At 45.9% G+C, this 18,412-nt stretch overlaps 1 protein-coding gene across 5 annotated transcripts in view; it reads left to right on the top strand.

The window, feature by feature from the left end:
• The window catches only part of LOC138824778 (SLIT-ROBO Rho GTPase-activating protein 3), a 195,941-nt gene that overhangs the window by 108,667 nt on the left and 68,862 nt on the right, over positions 1 to 18,412 (top strand). For all 5 annotated transcript variants that reach the window (XM_070019014.1, XM_070019012.1, XM_070019011.1 and 2 more), the window contains exon 3: positions 8,951 to 9,113. In XM_070019014.1, the coding sequence (XP_069875115.1) occupies positions 8,951 to 9,113 (163 nt within the window). The remainder of the gene's footprint in view (positions 1 to 8,950; positions 9,114 to 18,412) is intronic.

Below are 18,412 nucleotides of genomic sequence, written 5' to 3'. Positions count from 1 at the left end.
ATTATGGTGTGTGGACCCTTACCTGTTGTGACTTTCCACACCCCCTGACTCTGGGCTTCCCCCATGGTGAGCTTCCCCGGTGGTGGGAGCTCTGGCTACAGAGACAGGCCCTGCTGGGGTCTCATCTCCTTCTCTACCCCTTCCTCCTGGGAAAGGAACCAGATCACTTTCCACACTAGGAAGAGGGGCAAGGTAGGATGGGGGACACAGGGCCACCTGTTCCCTTACCTGGCCTGTAATGAGCTTGGCCAGCTCCGTGTGGGTTCATTAACTGAGCCACCACATGGAACAGGAGCCCCAGCTGGCAGTCGGGCCAAGCAGGCTGCTTGTCACACTATAAAAGTCCAATTAGGGTGTTGTCCAGGCAGATGCAGCTGGGGGTGGGCACTCTGTGTGATGGTAGGGCTCCCCATGGCTTTTGGAAGCCAAGAGTCTTTAGGGCGGGCTGGACTCACCTTTGACCCTAGGATGCTCACTGATCCCAGTCTGCCTCTCCCTTGGAGCTCAGTACATGAGGTCTGGGCTGGGCTGTGAGCCCTTTAGCCTCTCTGGCCTGCTTTCTTCATTTAAGAGTGGCTTCTTCCCTCCCAGTAGTTCAAGGGCTGGAGGGCAGGGCCTGGGTCTTGTCTATTCTTACTGCAGTGGGCCCAGCTCTGGCCACAGATAGGATGCTTGTGAGGTGGAGGGAGGGAAGAAAAAGAGAGAGAAGGAAAGGAAGAGGAAGAAGGAAGAGAAGGAGGAGGAAAAGGAAGGAGGGAAAGGAGGGAGTTTATTTGATTTATATAATCCATTTTGGCTGGGACTTATGGTTCAGAGACAGAACTGATCTGTCCAAGATTTTGTAGCAAATTAGAGGCAGAACTAAGATCCTTTCACTATAGGCCCAAAGTGTCTCCTTTGCTCTGGGGCCATAGCTTCCCCCAGGCCCCAGGTGTTCTCTACCTGTCTGGACAATGGGAAGATACATAGCTTTCAGAAGGTACTGTGTTCAGGCTGAGACTCAGCTGGGCTCAGTTCTGTGTGGCACGTGATTCAAAGGAAGTTCCCGATGACGATGACGGCCCTGATGGAGGACCTCCCGGGGCAGGCTGAACATTTGGAGAGCAATACAGAATTCCTTTTCTTTTCTGTTTTGCTTTTTTTTTTTTGTGGTATGGAAGTTTGAACTCAGGACCTTGTACTTGTTAAGAAGGTGCTCAGTTACCTCCAGCCCTCCCCCTCAACCTTGGGGACTTAAGACAGGGACTTTCTGGGCTGGACAACGATTCGCCTATTTTAGGCTTGCCACAAGAGCCAGGCTGACAACCACCTGTCTCCACCATTGAGATGGAGTTTCATGGACATTTCTGCCCAGGGCAGTCTTGAACCCTGATCCTCTGGATCTCAGCCTCCTGGGTAGGTAGGATGACCAGTGTGAGCCACCAATGCCTATCTGCCTTGCATGTTTCTCCCCATCCAAGACCCAGACTTGAACTCATTATCTGACCCTTTATGCTCATTGACAGGTGCCCTGCCAGGTAAACCACACCTCCAACCCCATACTTTGCATTTTTTACTTTTAAAGGTTAGAGGGTGAGAATGTAGCTGAGAAAACTCATAGGGGGGGTAGGTATGGATGAAAATCAAGTGGTAATTAGAGTTGCTGTGGGGACACTGTATCCTTTGACTGACTTAGGACCTAGGTGAAATGTCCCCCATTCCTGTACCCATCACCCAGCTCTGGGTTTCTGAGAGGGCAGAGTGGCCTTGGCAGCAGCCTTGCTATTTGGAGAGGGAAGACTAGACAAAGCAACAATCTGGAGGGCCAGTTTGCAAAGCTTGGTGATATGGGAGCTTGTCTGGAATGCAAAATCTCATTCTCCTATCCTCAACTGCTGTACCATCAGTCTGCCTTACACAGCCTGCCTGCACCTTGTGGTCGACAACTGCCCGGGAAGATGATTTTCTAGATGAAAAATAGCTCACATCCCACTCTCAGGCTGCACTAACCTTCCCTCCTTTGACCAGCACAGAACCCAGTCACTGCTCTTTCTAGCTCGCCTGCAAGGCCTAGCTTTTCTTTTTGAAGGCCTGGAGTGGGAGCCTTCTGAGAGCATGACTGTGCTGTGGAGGATAGCATGCAGGGCCTTGAAGCTGGGGTGGGTGAGTGGGCTGTTCTGGACAAGCTGGCTAGTTCCATGAAGACAGGATTCTCAGAACTTAAATCCTTTCTTCCTCTAGGTTTTCTAGAGAACTATTTTACAGCTCAGTACTGATGGCTCAGGTCTGTAATCCTAACCACACAAGAGGCTGAAATCCAGAGGATCATGATTTGTGACTCTTATCTCCAATGTACCAACAAAAAGCCAGGCTGGAGACATGGCTAAATGGTAGAGCACAAATTGAACAAGCAAGCCAAGCAAGAGCCAGGCCCTGAGAAACCCTGGATTAAAACCTTGATACCAAAAGGAAAGAAAAGAAAGAAAGAAATGATTTTTAAAACACTAACACTTTAATGTGTTTGGGGTTGAAAGTAGAGAGGGAAGCAAGAGGGAAGAGAAGAGGAAGAGAATGAGAAGGAGGAAGAGAAAGGTAAGGGATAAAGGAAAGAGAGGAAAAAAGAATCCTGTGTTGGGAACATAGGCCTACCCTTATACCTCCATTTAAAGATTCCAAAAGTACATTGGTATATGGCAGGCTCTGAGAACTTTTGCAACTGGTTGACTTCTTTCTGGAAGTTATTTGGCCACAGAATTCTCCCTCCTCATAACATGTATTTATATTTCACAAATGAGCACCCCTTGGGACAGAACTTAAAAAGCTCTGTTGTAGACAAATACTGATTTCCCTCTGTAGTATCCATATTCTGCAAATATTGCTCCATATTTGTGACAACCACAGCCCCTTTCTATTCCAATTCCCTTGATTTGTGATAGCCATCACCTCCCAAAGGAAATGCCACTAAAAATGCTTTGTCCAGAGGGGTCGTGTGTTCCTGGCTGGTTTTAGGACCATTGTGAGAAAAGCAATAAGGAATTCCACTGAAATATGGAAGAATTGTTTGGGAAAAGTCAGATTTTTAGAGAGAATTGGGAGGTGCACAAGTGGTTAGTAAGTAATATTCTATGCAAATATATTGCACAGGAGAGGTTTGGATTGTCTTCCAGCTTCATAGGACAGCTGGGTGGGAGGATCCACATGAATAACTAACTTCACTTCAAAGAAAGCGCTTTGCATTTAGATCTAGCCTTCCAGGTTATTCCTGAACAGAGAAGCATTTTTGCAGTGTCTGAATTGGGCTTATGTGCAACAAATTCAGGATTAACAGGTTGCTCAGTAGAGATGGAGATGGAGAAAAGCCCAGGGTGGGTCTGTGTCTTCACAGATAGTCATTACCATTTCTATGACTAGAATCACTCTAGTAAATTGTTTCATTTTTTTCAACTATCTCTTACCTCCACACTACCAGGGCCCAGTGCTCTCCCAGAAAAATCACAGGTACCATATCATGAGCTTTCTTGGTAAGTGTTGTATCTGGGTGGCAGATACTATTTTTACCTTTCTAGTTGAAAATCAGGAGATTGTAAGGAATTTTAATTTGCCCAGAGGGACACAGCTATAGCCCTTAAGTGACACAGCTAGGAAATCTTGGTTAGTCTGACTCCAAGAGTCAACAATACTAAATCTGTGTTTCCTCCTGTCTGTAGCTAAGACATCATCTGACCAGACCATTTTTTCCTTGAGTGGGTATTAGGAGTACCTACCCCCCTGCCTGGCCAACTCTGCTCTTCTCACAGAGGCTGCTTAGGGGCACTGCCTCGGCAAAGCTCCCCAAAGGGATCCCAGTCTTGTAGGCAGTGGCTTCTCTGACTCAACTGGTTATGTGTGTGTTTCTCCTGGGGCCTGGGTCAGACACACATACACATACACACATGTTCATGCACACATACACACACTTTATACTCTATAGAGTTTTGTGAATGAATGACTGCAAGGATGAAGGTACTAATGAGGATTTTCTTTATATACAGGAGGGAAAAAGACTTATTTGGGGCTGCAGGAGAGAAGCCAAACAAGGATAGCATTTTCCGAGAGGCAGATTTCAAGTCAACCTTAATTCTAGTAGCCAGAGCTATCCAGCCATGAAAGGGCCTCCTAGGGAGACAATGAACTCCCATCCATGGGTATCTTAGGTGGCCATTTTTGTAACATCATGGATGGTTCGATCCAATCTACATTCCTCAAAATATGGAGGAATGACCCATGAAACCAAAATGCTGAATTCCTTTTCACTTCTCAAGTCTTTTCAGTGGCCTTGAGTACAAAAACCTCAGTTGGTTGTGTGTGCTGTTAATGGCTCTCTGGTCTCCTTTTGAGAAATAGAGAGCAGACCTTAGGCTCAGCACCTCCTTAGGACTGAATAATGCTGTTTTGTTAGCTTTGATTTTACTTTTTCAGTAGTCTGCAATTTATAGCAGGGAAAGCTTTAAAAAGCCAAAGTGAGAGCAGAGAAAGTCCTCTGTACATGTGTATGTAAAAAGCAACAATCAACCAGGAGCTGTTGAGCATGGTGTGCAGCAAGGCAGCGATGTTGAAGCTGGGGTGAGCTCCCCGTGGGGTAAGCTGGGGTCCTCCTGTGAAGTGGGCAGCTTTCTCTTCCACCTTCCTTTCTTCATCTCCCACAGAGGTTTTAAGATTCAGTTTAGAGTATGCTCTTTGCCATGACTGCTGCCCCTTTTCTTCCTCTCAGTCTCTCCATCTGGCTTTCCCAATTTCACACAGGTTCCCTGGAGTCTTCAGAGACTATTTCCGGCACACTCCAAAGTGTCGATCAGGATGCAGCTTGTTTATTTATGTCTGTGCTTGATATATATACATACATGGACATCATTTAAATTTTATACTAAAAATGGGAAGTAGATGTGGCAAGAAAGGAGATCTTTCTGGTAGTATGTAGGGATTTAGTTATCTCTGGATTTTAACTAGGCAAAGCTTTCACTTTGCTTCTTCCTTTACCAGCCCTCAGCTGCTTTAGCCCTCCCCAGGGGTCCCAGTGAGGTAGAGAGAGTCAGGAAAGGAGTCCCTGTCCCCACCTGGTAGGCAAGGGAGCTGAAGGCCAGGCAGAGCAAGCCCAGATGGAAGAAGGGACCAGACTAGCTTAAGGTGAGGATTCCTTTCCTGTGCCTCATTTTGTAGGAGGATCCATAAAGCACCAAGGCTTACATGGAAGGAGATGATAGCCCAGGTGATACCTGATGGGGCAGGGAGTTCTGTTTTAGTAGGCTGGAGACTAGGGACCTGGCTTTGGGGGAAAGTGTCAGCTGCAAAAACTTGCCTTCCTCTCAGAAGAACCAGGGTCTTGGGGCAGTAGATTCTGGTTCATCTGCAATATGGGGCTCTGAAAGCTTGGAACTGGATTCTGTTTGCTAAGCGGAATTTTCCAGCCCCCAGCTGAGAAGTTGGAGAAGCTGCCTCACTGCTAATTTCATTTTCCTAGCTCACCAGCTTGGCAAGGCTTCGTTTCTCCAGCCTCAGTCTCTTGGAACCTCATACCCACTTCCCTTAGCCAAAGAAAGAAAGAAAGCTGTGACTCACCAGAAATGTTCATTGCTACTTTCTGGCCATAAAAAAGGAAAATATATACATATGCAAAAGTTCCAACATTATGTCCTAGCTCAGCAGCTCTCTGCCTGCAGAGAAAAGGCTGGGCTGCAAGATGGGAAGAGCAGAAAGGTTGCTCAGACCGTGCCTTTAATGAGAGTGCACTGGCCTGGGTTCACCACAGCATCTTCTAAGAGGGAGTCTGCAACAGCAAAGATAGCTGCTGGCAGAGAGAGCTGCCAGGATCTCTGGCTATTTGCAAAAGGGACAAGTGACCCCCGGAAAGAAAGGGTTGATGCTTCAGGTGTCTGCAGCCACATGAGATGTGGAGCCACTTCTTGTACTCCCAGGATAATTCAGATGACACACCAGTGGTGCTCTATACATCTATCAGAAATAGGCCTTGAAGACCTACTTGCCCCATCATGTGCCATCTTCGGTCCCTGCCCACCTAACCTCCTTTAATCACACTGGCCTTGATTCAGTCCCTCTGCTCTACTCCAGCATACCCTTCCAAACTCTTTCTCTGGCACCCTCCAACTTGTCTTTCTGGTCAGTTTCCTAGCCCTTTCTCAAGGATGCTTCAATGACCCTGCCCCCAAGCTCACCCAGTTCCCTTTGTTCTGGGCTGTCATGCTCCCTTCCTCTGTGGTACTTTCTGCCAGTCTAAATACATACATTTGTGGGATGTATATAGGGATGCTGTCTTCCCCACATCCTGTCTGCTCTCTGGAGGCAGGAACTATGTTGTATCCTATGGCCCAGCCTTACAAAGTGCTTAACACAGATGGATCATGGGGCTGAAGAATGGCTGCAGAGGTTTGCCACCTCCCCAACCTGGTGTTTGACACTGTGGTTAGCTAGTTCTTATGGGATGGGTGATCTGCATGAGAGCACTCAGGCAGGATTGCTAACAGAGGGGAGCACCTACCCCCAAGTCCAGATGACTCAGTTTTACCATGTTGGCTCCCATTTGTGGTCCAAGGAGGCAAAAGGCCTGGCACCACTGTGAAGCTGCAGGTGCCAGCTTTCTACACAGAGGTCAGTTCTGGCCCTGACCCAGTGGACAGTTCACCTCAATCTTTTAGTCTACAGCTGAGCTGCCTACCTCACACATTCAGGAGGGGAAGAGGGAGGGCAGAGCTGGAGAGCTGGGTGGTTAGATGGCAGGTCCCTTCGGGCCCTCTTTCCAGTCATCAGGAAAGGACTATCCCAGCCACCTCCCTCTAGTGGCAGCCTTGCCAAGCTTCCTGGAGGTTTGCTTCCCCTTCCAGGTTGTCATGTGTGTCTGTGAAGTGGTTCAGCCTGTGTTATTCTGTGGTTTCAGATGTCATCCCAGTACTTGCTGTCAGCTTCTAGTCTTAACCCTAGCCCGGAGGCCTCCAGAGCCCTTTGAAGTGAACATACTCTCTCTCATCCCTGACCTCCTGGCTCTGCTCTTCACTCACAACAAAGGCTTCCTCTATACACCCAAGTGTCCCAACCAGAAAACTGGGGAGTCATTCTGAACCTCTTTTCCTCCCTCAACTCCCACTCCTACCAGGTTTAATCACTTTACTACCCCAGTATTGAACTCCTTAGCTTTTCTCTTAGCTCTTGGATGTTGCCTGCTGTCCTGTGTGTAGCCATGTGTGGGGGAGGGGGGGTCTGAAAGTGCAGTTTCAGAGGTTGGAGGTGTGGCTCAAGTGGTAGGGTACCTGCCAATGAGCATAAAGCATCATCCCAGTCTGACAGAAAAAAAAGTAAGTGCAATTCTACTCTTTTACTTCCCTGTTCTGAACCTTGCAGTGGCTCCTGGTTGACCTTGAAGGTCACACTCCTAAAGCCCCTTTGCTTTATGGTTTCTGCCTATTTCTCTCCAGCTTCAGCCATTCTCAATCCCACTTTAGAACACCATGCAAGACCGCCCCCCCTCCCCAACTATGTCTCAGTCACCCACCTGCCCCCTCCTGGTTCTTGGCAGACATTTGGTCATCACACTTTTCCACCTGGGAAGATTTTCCCATGGATACTACAGACCCACCTTTGGTTCTCAGTCTAGAAAGTGCTTCTTCCAGGAAGCCTCTGCCCCACAGCTCCTTCCTGTTAGGACCCTGCCCATCATTCTGTTTCCTGTGGATCCTAGCTCCCTTACTGAAGTGGAATGTCACTCAGGGGCTTGTGCACCTTCTGTTGGACCCAGTATGTATGTGTACACACACACACACACACACACACACACACACACACACACACATACACACACACACACACACACGTGTGCCCACACTGGAAAGCAAAGTAAGAACAGGAGTAAGGGTCAGAGAACAAGAACAAGAGTGCTTAGCACAGATACTCCATGGGGCAAGATAGGATCATTGGTTTTTGTTGTTTTTGGTTTTTTTTTCTTTTTTCTTTTTTTAGTAAGTGACTTGCTGTGTAACTCAGGTAGAACTAGCTTGTTTCCCAGGGATCCTCCTTCCTTAGCCTCCCAAGTACTAGAATTATAGCCCTGTGCTATCATGCCCTACTCTGGATTTTGAATTTTAGTTGTTCTTCTCCTTTCCTTCCTAAGGTTCATAGAGTGGTCTTGGTATAAAGTATGGGAGACAGTTGTGTTTCACTAGTTTGGAAAGCACTCAGACTTGAGTGTGCATCAGAATCCCCTGAAAAGCTTCTTAAAACCCAGATTTCCTGGGCTGATCCCAGTGTTTCTGGCTCAGCAGGTCTGGAGTGGATCTGCAGAATCTGCATTTCTGACAAGTTCCCTGGGTATGCGGGTGCTGCTAGTTGGGGAAATCCTGTGGGATGCCCTGGGTAGCATAATGCCCAGCCAGACATGCCTAGGGACCTCTCAACCACGGGAGGACACAAATTGTCTTGAATATACTTAACATGTATTTTCTGTAACCCTTCCTCCCAAATGCAAAGGCAAAACCCTCAAGGCCCGTGCCTCTCAAAATTCCACAGAAGGACGACGGAAGGGCAAAGGGGTTAAAAGAGCTTGAGTAAATCCCAGAGGCTGGAAGTGGCAGATGAGGGGAGACATATCCTCCTTCTGTTCTTTGTCCCACAGTTCTAGAACTCATGCACGTATATTAGATACAGTCCATTTACTACTTCTTAGCCCCTAGGGAGGCAGCTGCTTTTCACAAGGTGAAAGTACATCCAGTAAGTACCACGTTACAAGAGAGTAGATGCAACAGGATTAGTGTCAAAGGCCTGGGCAGTGGGTTCTGGCTCCAGTCATTTGACTGGAGAAATCACTTCAGCTCTCCCTAGCCTGCTTCCCCAGCTATATAAAAACCAACCCTCGGGGGCTCCATGAAGTCAGTGATTATCTGACATGACAGTTCCAGTGAACCAACCTGAGCTACCTTGGTTCCCCCAGAAAGGACCAATACCTCCTCTCCCCTGTGAACTGTTGGTATCTGGTCCTGCATCAGACCCGGCGGGAGAGCCGAGACCATGCCACCCTCAATGACATCTTCATGAACAACGTCATCGTCCGCCTCTCCCAGATCAGCGAAGATGTCATCAGGCTCTTCAAGAAGGTAGGCAAGTGGGCTTCTCCGTCTGTCTCAGGTCACACTGTGCCATGAGGGTGGGAGGCGGTTTGGGGGCAAGGGACTGGAAGGGCAGGTGTTGAAGGACAAGGGATTGTGGGTCATACTTGGTACTCCAGCCCTGAGTTTGACCCTCAGATGTGCCTTCCAGGGCATGATCTCAGCCACTTTAGCAATGACCACCACAAGACTAAAGACCTTTACCTGGGTAGGTAGGTAGTGAAGGTACGCTGTAAGAAGTCTGGTAAAGGGAAAACTGAGGGAAAGTAAAGGAAGGGGTGACATTGTTCAAAAAGAAATGTACTCATTACTTGACTCATGAAATGGTAACCCCTCTGTACATCACCTTACTAATAACAATAAAATTGTATTTAAAAAAGAAGTCTGAAAAAATGGAGATGAGTGCATATATATAAATTAAGACCCCCCAGAAATGGTATCACTCAGGCAGTCTGATGTTCTAGGAAATTTCTTTGATGCACAAATGCAGCTGTGCTTCCTATGAGTGCTTATGATTGATACATTTGCTATCATGCAGATACATTTTTTCCCCAAATGAGAACAGTCTTGCATGTATGGTGTTACTCCCTGCTTGTTACCTAGCAAATTGTAAAATGTTCTCTTACACAATTTTCCCACATCAAAAATACATTTCTATAGCATTTCAAATGATCGCATAGCATATCATTATATTGATGTACCCTAGCTTGTGTGCCTAATCTTTGATTGTTGAACATTTAGGTGATTTCTATCATTTAAATAATGCTGCTGTTAGCTTCTTTTGCTTTCACAGTTTTGCTTTCTTAGGGTTGATTTTCTGCAATAGAATTTTAGGGTGAAACATTGGTTTGATTTCATTGCTTTAGGTGGTGTATTCTATTTCCTCTGGAAAGCTATAATGTCTAAGAGGCAAAAGGGATGGGCTGTCACTTTTTAGGCCCCTTGAGGTCTCTGTATCCTGAGCTCCTTACACAATGTCTGGCAGGCTGGAGGTGCTGTGCAAATGTGTAGACTGAACTCATATTTATGAATGACAGTGTCCTCATCTGTAAAATAAGCTTGTGATTTAGCTCCATACACACCTTCTCTATCTAGTAGGGTTTAGGTTAATGCTTCCCAGAGTTAAACAAACCATGCTGAGAGAGATAAGCATTATGGTAGGGTATAGCGTCTGGGTCCAATGTTCTAAATTCTTAGATTCATAATTCTGGTCTCTCTGTCTGTCACTGTCTATCTATCCATCCATCCATCCATCCATCTATCTATCTATCTATCTATCTATCTATCTATCTATCTATCTATCTATCTATCTACCTACCTACTTGTGGCAGCACTAGGGTTTGAACTCAGGGCCTCCCTGCTTGCTAAGTAGGTGCTCTGTCTACCACATGTGCCATACCCCTGGCCCCTTTTGCTTTAGTTACTTCTTGTGTTTATGCTTAGGCCAACTTGGATTGCAATCCTCCTATTTACATTTACCACATATCTAGAATCATAGGAATGTGCTACTACATCCATCTTTTTATTAGTTGAAATGGGGGAGGATTATCTTGCTGACTTTTTGCTCAGGTTGGCCTTAAACCATCTTCCCAGTCTCTATCTCCTGAGTAGTTGGAACTACAAGTGTGAGACACCACACCTAGCTCTTTTATTAGTTGTGTATCTTTGGGCTTGTTGCTTAAACTCATTTTCCTCATTTGTGAAGTGGAGTGGAAATACTGCAGGGTAGTTGGGAGGGTGGGCAGAGTTTTTGTTCTGTGTGGACAGTGTTCAGTGAGAGCTGGCTGTGACCATACAACCACATAGGAAGATTATTACTAAGGCAATTAACTCATCTTCTATAGCCAGGTGCTAGGTTTAGGGATCTGGTGATCTGGGATTGCTAGACACACAGAGAAGGGGGACAGCTGCCTTAAAATATAATCATCTCTCTATGGTCTGTGTTTACATTGTCCACTTGGAGAATTAGTTCTATGGCAAAATTTCAGTTGCAGGCTAATTACCTTCACTGTGTTCTCCTCCAGAGCTGTTTATGAAATGTGGTCTAAGTTTAATATTTGCATAAGCAAACATAATTAAGGAGGTAAATACAGTGCAAAAAAATCACACAATGATTTGCAAAGTCCAGCTGAAGCACTTCACACGCCTGCCAGTTTGCACTCCCTGTCCTGTTCTGGCTCCCACTGGCTGCTGCTGTCACCACTTTTTTTCCTGGGTGGGAGTGACGCACAGAGAAAGGGTCATCAGGGCCTCTAGGAAATGAAGGGGCTTTTTCCTGAGCTGAGCCCTGGGACAAGTGAGATAAATCTTTTCAGTTCTCATTTAGGCTGACAGCAGCCTGACTTGTGATGGAGGTTAACAGGGTGGAAAATAATGAAAAAATATCTACAGCTGAGCTCCTGGCTGCCTTGTTACCAGGCCTGTCCTATAGAACAAAGGAAATGACCCAGCCCCTGTGGGCTGCTGGTTTAGTGTGGTGTGGCCCCTTTGTGTCACATCAGCTATATATAATCTTGGAGCTGAGACCTGAACTCCTTATGTAAGGCATGCCCCTGCAGCTTCTCAGCCGTTTTGAGGCTGGAGTCTGGTAGATTGCGGGGAGGGGGTCCTCAGTCATCCCACTTGAGGGTAGAGGAGGGAAATTCTTAAGAAGCTATAACGAGAGCTCAGACATAGTGGCTTTGGTCCCTTCTCATCAGCATGGCTGCACTTTCGTTGTCTCAGGGCCTGCCTATAACTAACCATCCTGGTGAGTTTCAGTTTTGTCATCTGGGAAACAGATAGTGCGATGCCCATGTCGGGGGCTGCTTTGACAAGCAGAGGTAGGTCAGGTGTTCATTGCAGGCATGGTATCCTACCAAGTGCTCACTAAATGGAAGCTCACTAGTGATCCCTAAAACCAGAAGCTCTTTCCTTGTCTGAGGTGGGGTCCTGGGGCCTGAGGAGGCTGTCTCTGACCACTGTGCCAAGTCTGGCACTGGTAACAGCGAGACTGCAGACTTCTGGGCCTACTCTGTTTCCTGCCGCTATCCTGGCTTGGGCCTGAGGTAATTGTCCTACCTGCCAGCATCTCACTGATGTGGGATGCTGTCTGACTTAATAACACTATCTTTCACATGGGGGTTGCACTTAGAAATGGAGGCAGCACTTCAAATTCCAGAAACCCATGCAGGTAGCCCACCTTGAGTAGGAGATGGGCACTAGCCACAATAATATGGAGAAAAGGAGATTTTAGAGGCCCTCTGGAATTAGGAACAACAGAAATACAACAGAATACAACAGAAATCCTGCTTTATGGGAGAAATGGAATTTTCCAGCTCCTTCAAGATGAGCTTGTTTTCAGGCTTGGAGGGACTTTGTGAACATAGAGGATGTCACCAAAAAACTCCAATTTCCTGCTCCCTCCCCTGTTTTGTGGTTGTTATTAAGTTGCTGATTTGAGGGTAAGCACTGGGAAAGGGCTGTTTTCTAATTTGTCTATCCCTCTGGATGACCAGATGCCCCTCCTTAGAAACTTCAATCTATGTCCTTCCTGCTTTGAGTCCCTTTTCCTAGCCTAGGGGTCCCTGGGCTCTGATTAGCCGAGCACAGGTCACATGAGCACTCCTGAAGCTGCATCTGTGGCCAGGGAGATGCTGTGACCTGACTGAACAGGTCCAGGAAAGATGCCACCCTTGGAGCCAGATGTACATCCAACCACACTGTTCCCACTAGCCTAAGAATGAGTGAGAGGTGGTTCCTCAAGAAAAAATAGGTGTCCTTACAAGGGGAAGGGAGAAGTACAGCAATAGCTGTCCACTGGGCTCTCTCTTTTAGTCTTTTTGTCATCTTTTACTAGTTTTCCCTTAACAAAGAGTGCTCATTACTGCTCAGGGTAGCTCATTCCTCCTGGGAACAACTGTGATCAATAGAAAGTCCTCTTCTGGTCAAATGACTTTTCAAACCAGAAGAGAGTAGCTTTCCCAAGAGGTCCTAATTCCTTCTTCATGGCAAAAGCCCACTTTGTAATTTCTCTGTCACCTCCTTCCATGTGTCAATTATTTGGCTTTGTGTTTGAGTTTTCTGGAAAGTGGGGCAGACAGGAGGTAGCCCTAGAGTTGGGCATTGAAGGATGAGTAGGAGTCTACCAAGTGGGGAAAGGAGATTGGGAGGTGAGATTCTGCACAACGCAGATGAAAGATTCCAAAATGGCAGCTCACAGCTGAGTTTTGCTCTCCAGTGTAATCTGCTCAGTCCTCACTACATTAAGAAAACTTAAATCAACACTTATAAAGTTCAGATAAAATCAGTGTGTGTGTGTGTGTGTGTGTGTGTGTGTGTGTGTGTGTGTGTGTGTGTGTGTGTGTGTGTGTGTGTGTGTGTGTGTGTGTGTGCTACAAATCAGAAGCTCCAGCAATACCAGATCCCACGTGGGTCATCCTTGGCAGGAGTTCACAGGAGCTAAGTGACTGCCAGTTCCATTAGCGGGGCATGAGCCTTTCACCACCTGCAATCCCTGCTGTTTTCTGGTATGCTGTACCCAGTATGCTCCCTTACTTTATCTCCCCACCCGTGTGCATTTGAATTTGTAGCCTTACCCTTGAGCCTATCTACCACTGGGTCTTACATTCTATCATGTATCCAGATGACACGGAGAATGCGTTAAGTACACATGGCTGACCTCCACCCCATAGTTTCTGATTCAGTAGGTCTGAGGTGAGGCCTGAGAATCTGCATTTTAGAAACTTCTTAGCTGATGCTGATGCTGCCTGTCTGGGGACCACACATGGAGAATGGCTTACCTGGTTGAACCTCCTTGTTTACAGAAAAGGAAGCTAAAGCCTACATCTGCAAAATGCAGAGTCTTACTAAAACCTGGGGTTTTGACTCAGGCTCAGTCCTGAACCCACTACCCTATGGGTCATACCAGCTGAGAGGCTCAGCGTGCGTCACACTAACTCTCCCCCCTCCCTCCACCATGCCCACGCCCAACCGTTTGTGAGGGTAGGTATTGAAGCCTATTCCACTTTCATTCTGTTTTCTTCAGCATCCTCAACAATAGCCATCTATTATTCTATGCTCTGATGCCTGCAGAATTTAATTACTTGCCGTGGCCGTGATGTGAATTTGATTGTAGGAAGCTGCAGGGTGCTGGAAGAAGCACTAATGAGGAAAGATTCTTAGCAGAGAAGAGAGGACATGGGTGGTGGGGTGGGCGGGGATTGTGTTTGAAAGCAACCATTCACTGTGTGGCAACAAGGACTTGGTCTTGAGTGAGTTTTCTCGTTCCCACCTCGAAGATGTCCAGCGCATTTCATAAATAAATCAGGGCTTTTGTGTCCAGTAATTGCCTTGCTTTGTAACAGAGATCAAAAGCATCCGTGGCCTTGGATTCAGAGCCAAGTTTATTTTTCTTTTCTTTTCGTTTTTTGCTAGCGGGAAAGAGTGAGAGTTTGCATGCTGGAGGGCCCAGTTATGAGGCCTACGAGGTGGGGGGAGGGACAAAATGGGCAGACTGCCAAAGGACAAAGAGCCCTTCGCTCCATCTCCACTGTCTCCCAGTGAGAACAGCCTTGCAAAGCTGAGCATCAGCAGGCAATCCCAGTGCATTCAACAAACATATTAGTGCTAGTATGATGATAGGTAAACAATTAATTATAGCAACAATTAGCCCTAGGCTAAGTGTACTACACACATGCAATTCTTTAAGTGGAGAAGGAAGATGCTATCATCAACCCATTTTATAGTTGAGAAAACTGATGCTGATGAAGGCTGAAGCTAGGGTTTGACTCCAGATGGGTCTGATGCCAGAGCTCATACTCAGTGACAGAGACAGGTGCTAAAAAAGACAGAGATTTGAATCAGACACACCCCTTCCTGAAGGAACTTACAATGTTGTTTAGGAATGGAGACAGGTGTAAAGTAGTAATTCACTTAGGTGCAAGGATGGGGGGTGGGGAGGGGGCTGGGTCATCACCTGTGTTCATAAGGAGTTTATGACAGGAGGCCGAGCCTTTCCACTCCCCTGTGGTGTGGTCATTGGATGCCGGCTGCCTGTGCGTGGGCAGATGTCCCTTCAGCTGTGGCAAATCAGAAGAGGGATTACTGAGAAAAGTCTGTAGACAGCACTCCCTTCTACGGTCCTGAAGGGGATCTGAGCATATTATCACAATGTCCTCAACACAGACAGAGCTCCCAGTAGAGTAAGCAACAAGAGTTCAGACCAAAGCAAAGGCAGGTGGGTAGAAAGGACCAGGTTCTGTATTGTGAACAGGCAAGAAGTCTAGCATAGTGGTTAGTGTTAGAGATGGGCTATGGCTTAATCTCTGTTTTGTCACTTTTCAGCCATGTGAGTCCCATCTGATCCCTGGCTTTCTGTGTTTCCTTATTTTCAAAATGGAGCTAATAATAACCTCTTTCCTATGGCTGTTGTAAGATTTTCCAGATGATGCCAAACATCTATCTGGTCACAAGAAGCAATCAATGAATAGCTGTGAATAGAATGACTTACGACTGAAGATGGGAGAGCGATTTTATTCAGGTGCATAGGTTTCAAAGAATCAGAAATAGGCCAGGTGCTGGTGGCTCATGCCTGTAATCCTAGCCACTCAGGAGGCCCAGAAAGCCACTCAGTGACAGGCTCCGAATGATAGTGGTCTTGTTTCTTTCTTTGTTTAGAACCCTTTTTTTCCCTCTTTTTCTTACCTTATATTGATGAAGACCTCCCACCAGTTGTGTGGAAAGAAGAGGCATTGTTGATTTAGAAAAGGCATGCTTTTAACTTCTAAAAAACTCAGTGAACTAGGAATGCATAGGAACTCCATCTGTAGTCTGATGTAGGATGTTTATCAGATACCACCAGCAAATGATACCTCCCATGGAAGAGTGTTCAGCAGCAGGGCTGCTTACAAGATTAATATACAAAACTTGATTGTTTTGTGTGCTAGCCCATTCAATTAGGAAATGACATATAAATGCATTATAAAATAAGAATGATTGGAAATTAATGCCATTGATGCTACAGATTAGCCACACCCCAGAAATTTTGATAGAAATGCTGTCATTGCCATTCAGATATAAATATTTCATGGCTCTCATGGTGATTTTTTTCTTTTCCCATGAATTATTCAAAATTATGCCTTTTTCCAGTTTAAAAGATTTTTTTAAAGTTTTCTGTGTATTTTAAATTTCAAACACATTTTGTACCTAAGAAAACCTAAGAAAATTAGGCTTATAAGGGTTCTCCTTCCCCCCAGGGAGAGGATAGTTGTTGGGACATTGGCCTTATAAGATATCAAGACTTCCTTGTAAGCTAGTTGTAAAATAGGCCACACTAGAGCATGGCTGGACAAACTGTTCATGAGATAGAACAGAGAGCCCAGGAAACAGAGCCTCCTCCACACACACATGGGAAGTGAATATACCACAGTATATGCTGCAAGATCAAGAAATAGAAGCTGTTATCATTATTATCCATAATGATAAACATCATTAGGAGCATTAATACTAAGAGTATACTGTTAATAGTAAGAGTTATACTACATTGATATAATAGTAGCAGTGTTACATTAATAGTAATAGTCATAATTAATAGTAATAGCTAGTGTTATTAATAGACATTCAGAAATTCTTACTTTGACCATATCAGGTCACTCGTTCATAGCCATTCCAAAGAATCCTTGGATTCTCACAGGCATATTGTTTTAGCAACTCTGAAGTGAAGCTTTTATGGTAAAAAGGGTCGCAAGGAGATTTTAGGTAAAATTACAGGGCAGGGGTCTGGCCGGCATGAGGCCAGGCTCATTGCTCAGCACTGTGCCGGAGGCCCACTGTGGCTAAGTGCCTCCAAGACCATGTATAGATATCCAAGTCCCACCCACAGGAAGACGAGTTCAGGAACTTGAATTTATATTCCAGCTTATTGAAAAAAATGAGTAAAAGCACAGTAGACTTGTATCAGCAAGAGACATGCATTCATTCTGGAAAGGGAAGGGACAGAAAGGATAACTGGGAGTAGGGAAGGAACAAACATTCAAGGAAGAGGGAAAGATAACTCAGATCATGTTGGGAGGGCTGGGAATCTGGCTTAGTGATAAAATGTTTGCCTAGCATGTATGAAGCCCTGGGTTTGATCCCTCAATACCACATATACAGAAAAATCTGGAAGTGGTACTGTGGCTCAAGTGGTAGAGTGCTAGACGTTAGCAAAAGAAGTCAGGGACAGTGCCCAGGCCCCGAGTTCAAGCTCCAGGACTGGCACAAAAAAATAGTGTATTTGAAGGCAAGGTATGGCAACAGGACCAAGCGACTCTTGATTGAGTCTAGGAGAAATTGGCCCTTTAGTGATTGGAGTTGCTGGGCTCAGGGGAGCACGTTATGTTTTTGGACAAACAGTTGTTCTGGGAGCTAGACAGTGCTTACATACATCATATATTTAACTATGGAACATCTCTGTGGGTTTTAAGTTTTGAGCTGTGATCAGTAAACAAGCCAGAGCATAGTAAAGTGATGGAGGAATATGTTGGGGTTTAGGAGGGAAAGAGAAAGAATGGTTAGGAAAAGCCTCCCAGAGAAGATCCTGATTGGCTCAATCTGGGACATGTTTCTTGTCTCTGATCCAATCACTGGTGAAAATGCTGTATAGCACTGGCCAAGCTCAATCCCATGCCCGATGGACCATCTTGTTTGGCCAGATGAGCAAGGACCAGTACCATGTATATTTCATCTTTTCTTAGAAGGGAGGAAGGGAGAAGCAAGAGATGACCATCATGGCTGGTGTGTACCTTGCAGGGCAGGTAGGACAGAAGACTAGACCTGTTTGTAAGAGAACCAAGGGCCAGAGACCCAGATGCCTATGCAAGCAGTAAGCGAGGGCATCGACAGGTTGGCAGTGTCCAGGGAGCTTGCTCTTCTTCATACCTTCCTTGTGTCCTGGACTCACAACCACTAGCATCTTTGTAATGGTTGTTCTTCATCCGCATGTCACACTGAGCACTGAGGAAACAGACTAGAGTAAGTTAACCTCGATGGGGTGGGACTAAAATTCTATTCTGTTTCTTTAATGCAACCATCAGCTCTCAGATGGGACTGCCTGGCTCTTGTTAACCCTAGGCTAACAGAATCAGTGCTTAGCAGGCAGTCACTGAAGTATGGCAGGTTCCCAGGCAGTAACATTTATATATGGGTGTGTGTGTATATATGTGTGTACGTATATATGAATGTATACATATATATGCATATAAGAATTGGTTAGAAGGGGAAATATTTTCAACTACAGTTCCAAAAATTACTGAATGAGGAACTCAAAT

The sequence above is a fragment of the Dipodomys merriami genome, unplaced genomic scaffold, assembly GCF_024711535.1.
Source record: "Dipodomys merriami isolate MVZ:Mamm:240054 unplaced genomic scaffold, mDipMer1.0.p SCAF_13, whole genome shotgun sequence".
NCBI classification, from domain to species: Eukaryota; Metazoa; Chordata; class Mammalia; order Rodentia; family Heteromyidae; genus Dipodomys; species Dipodomys merriami.
This window is presented reverse-complemented; position numbering and strand designations above follow the sequence as displayed.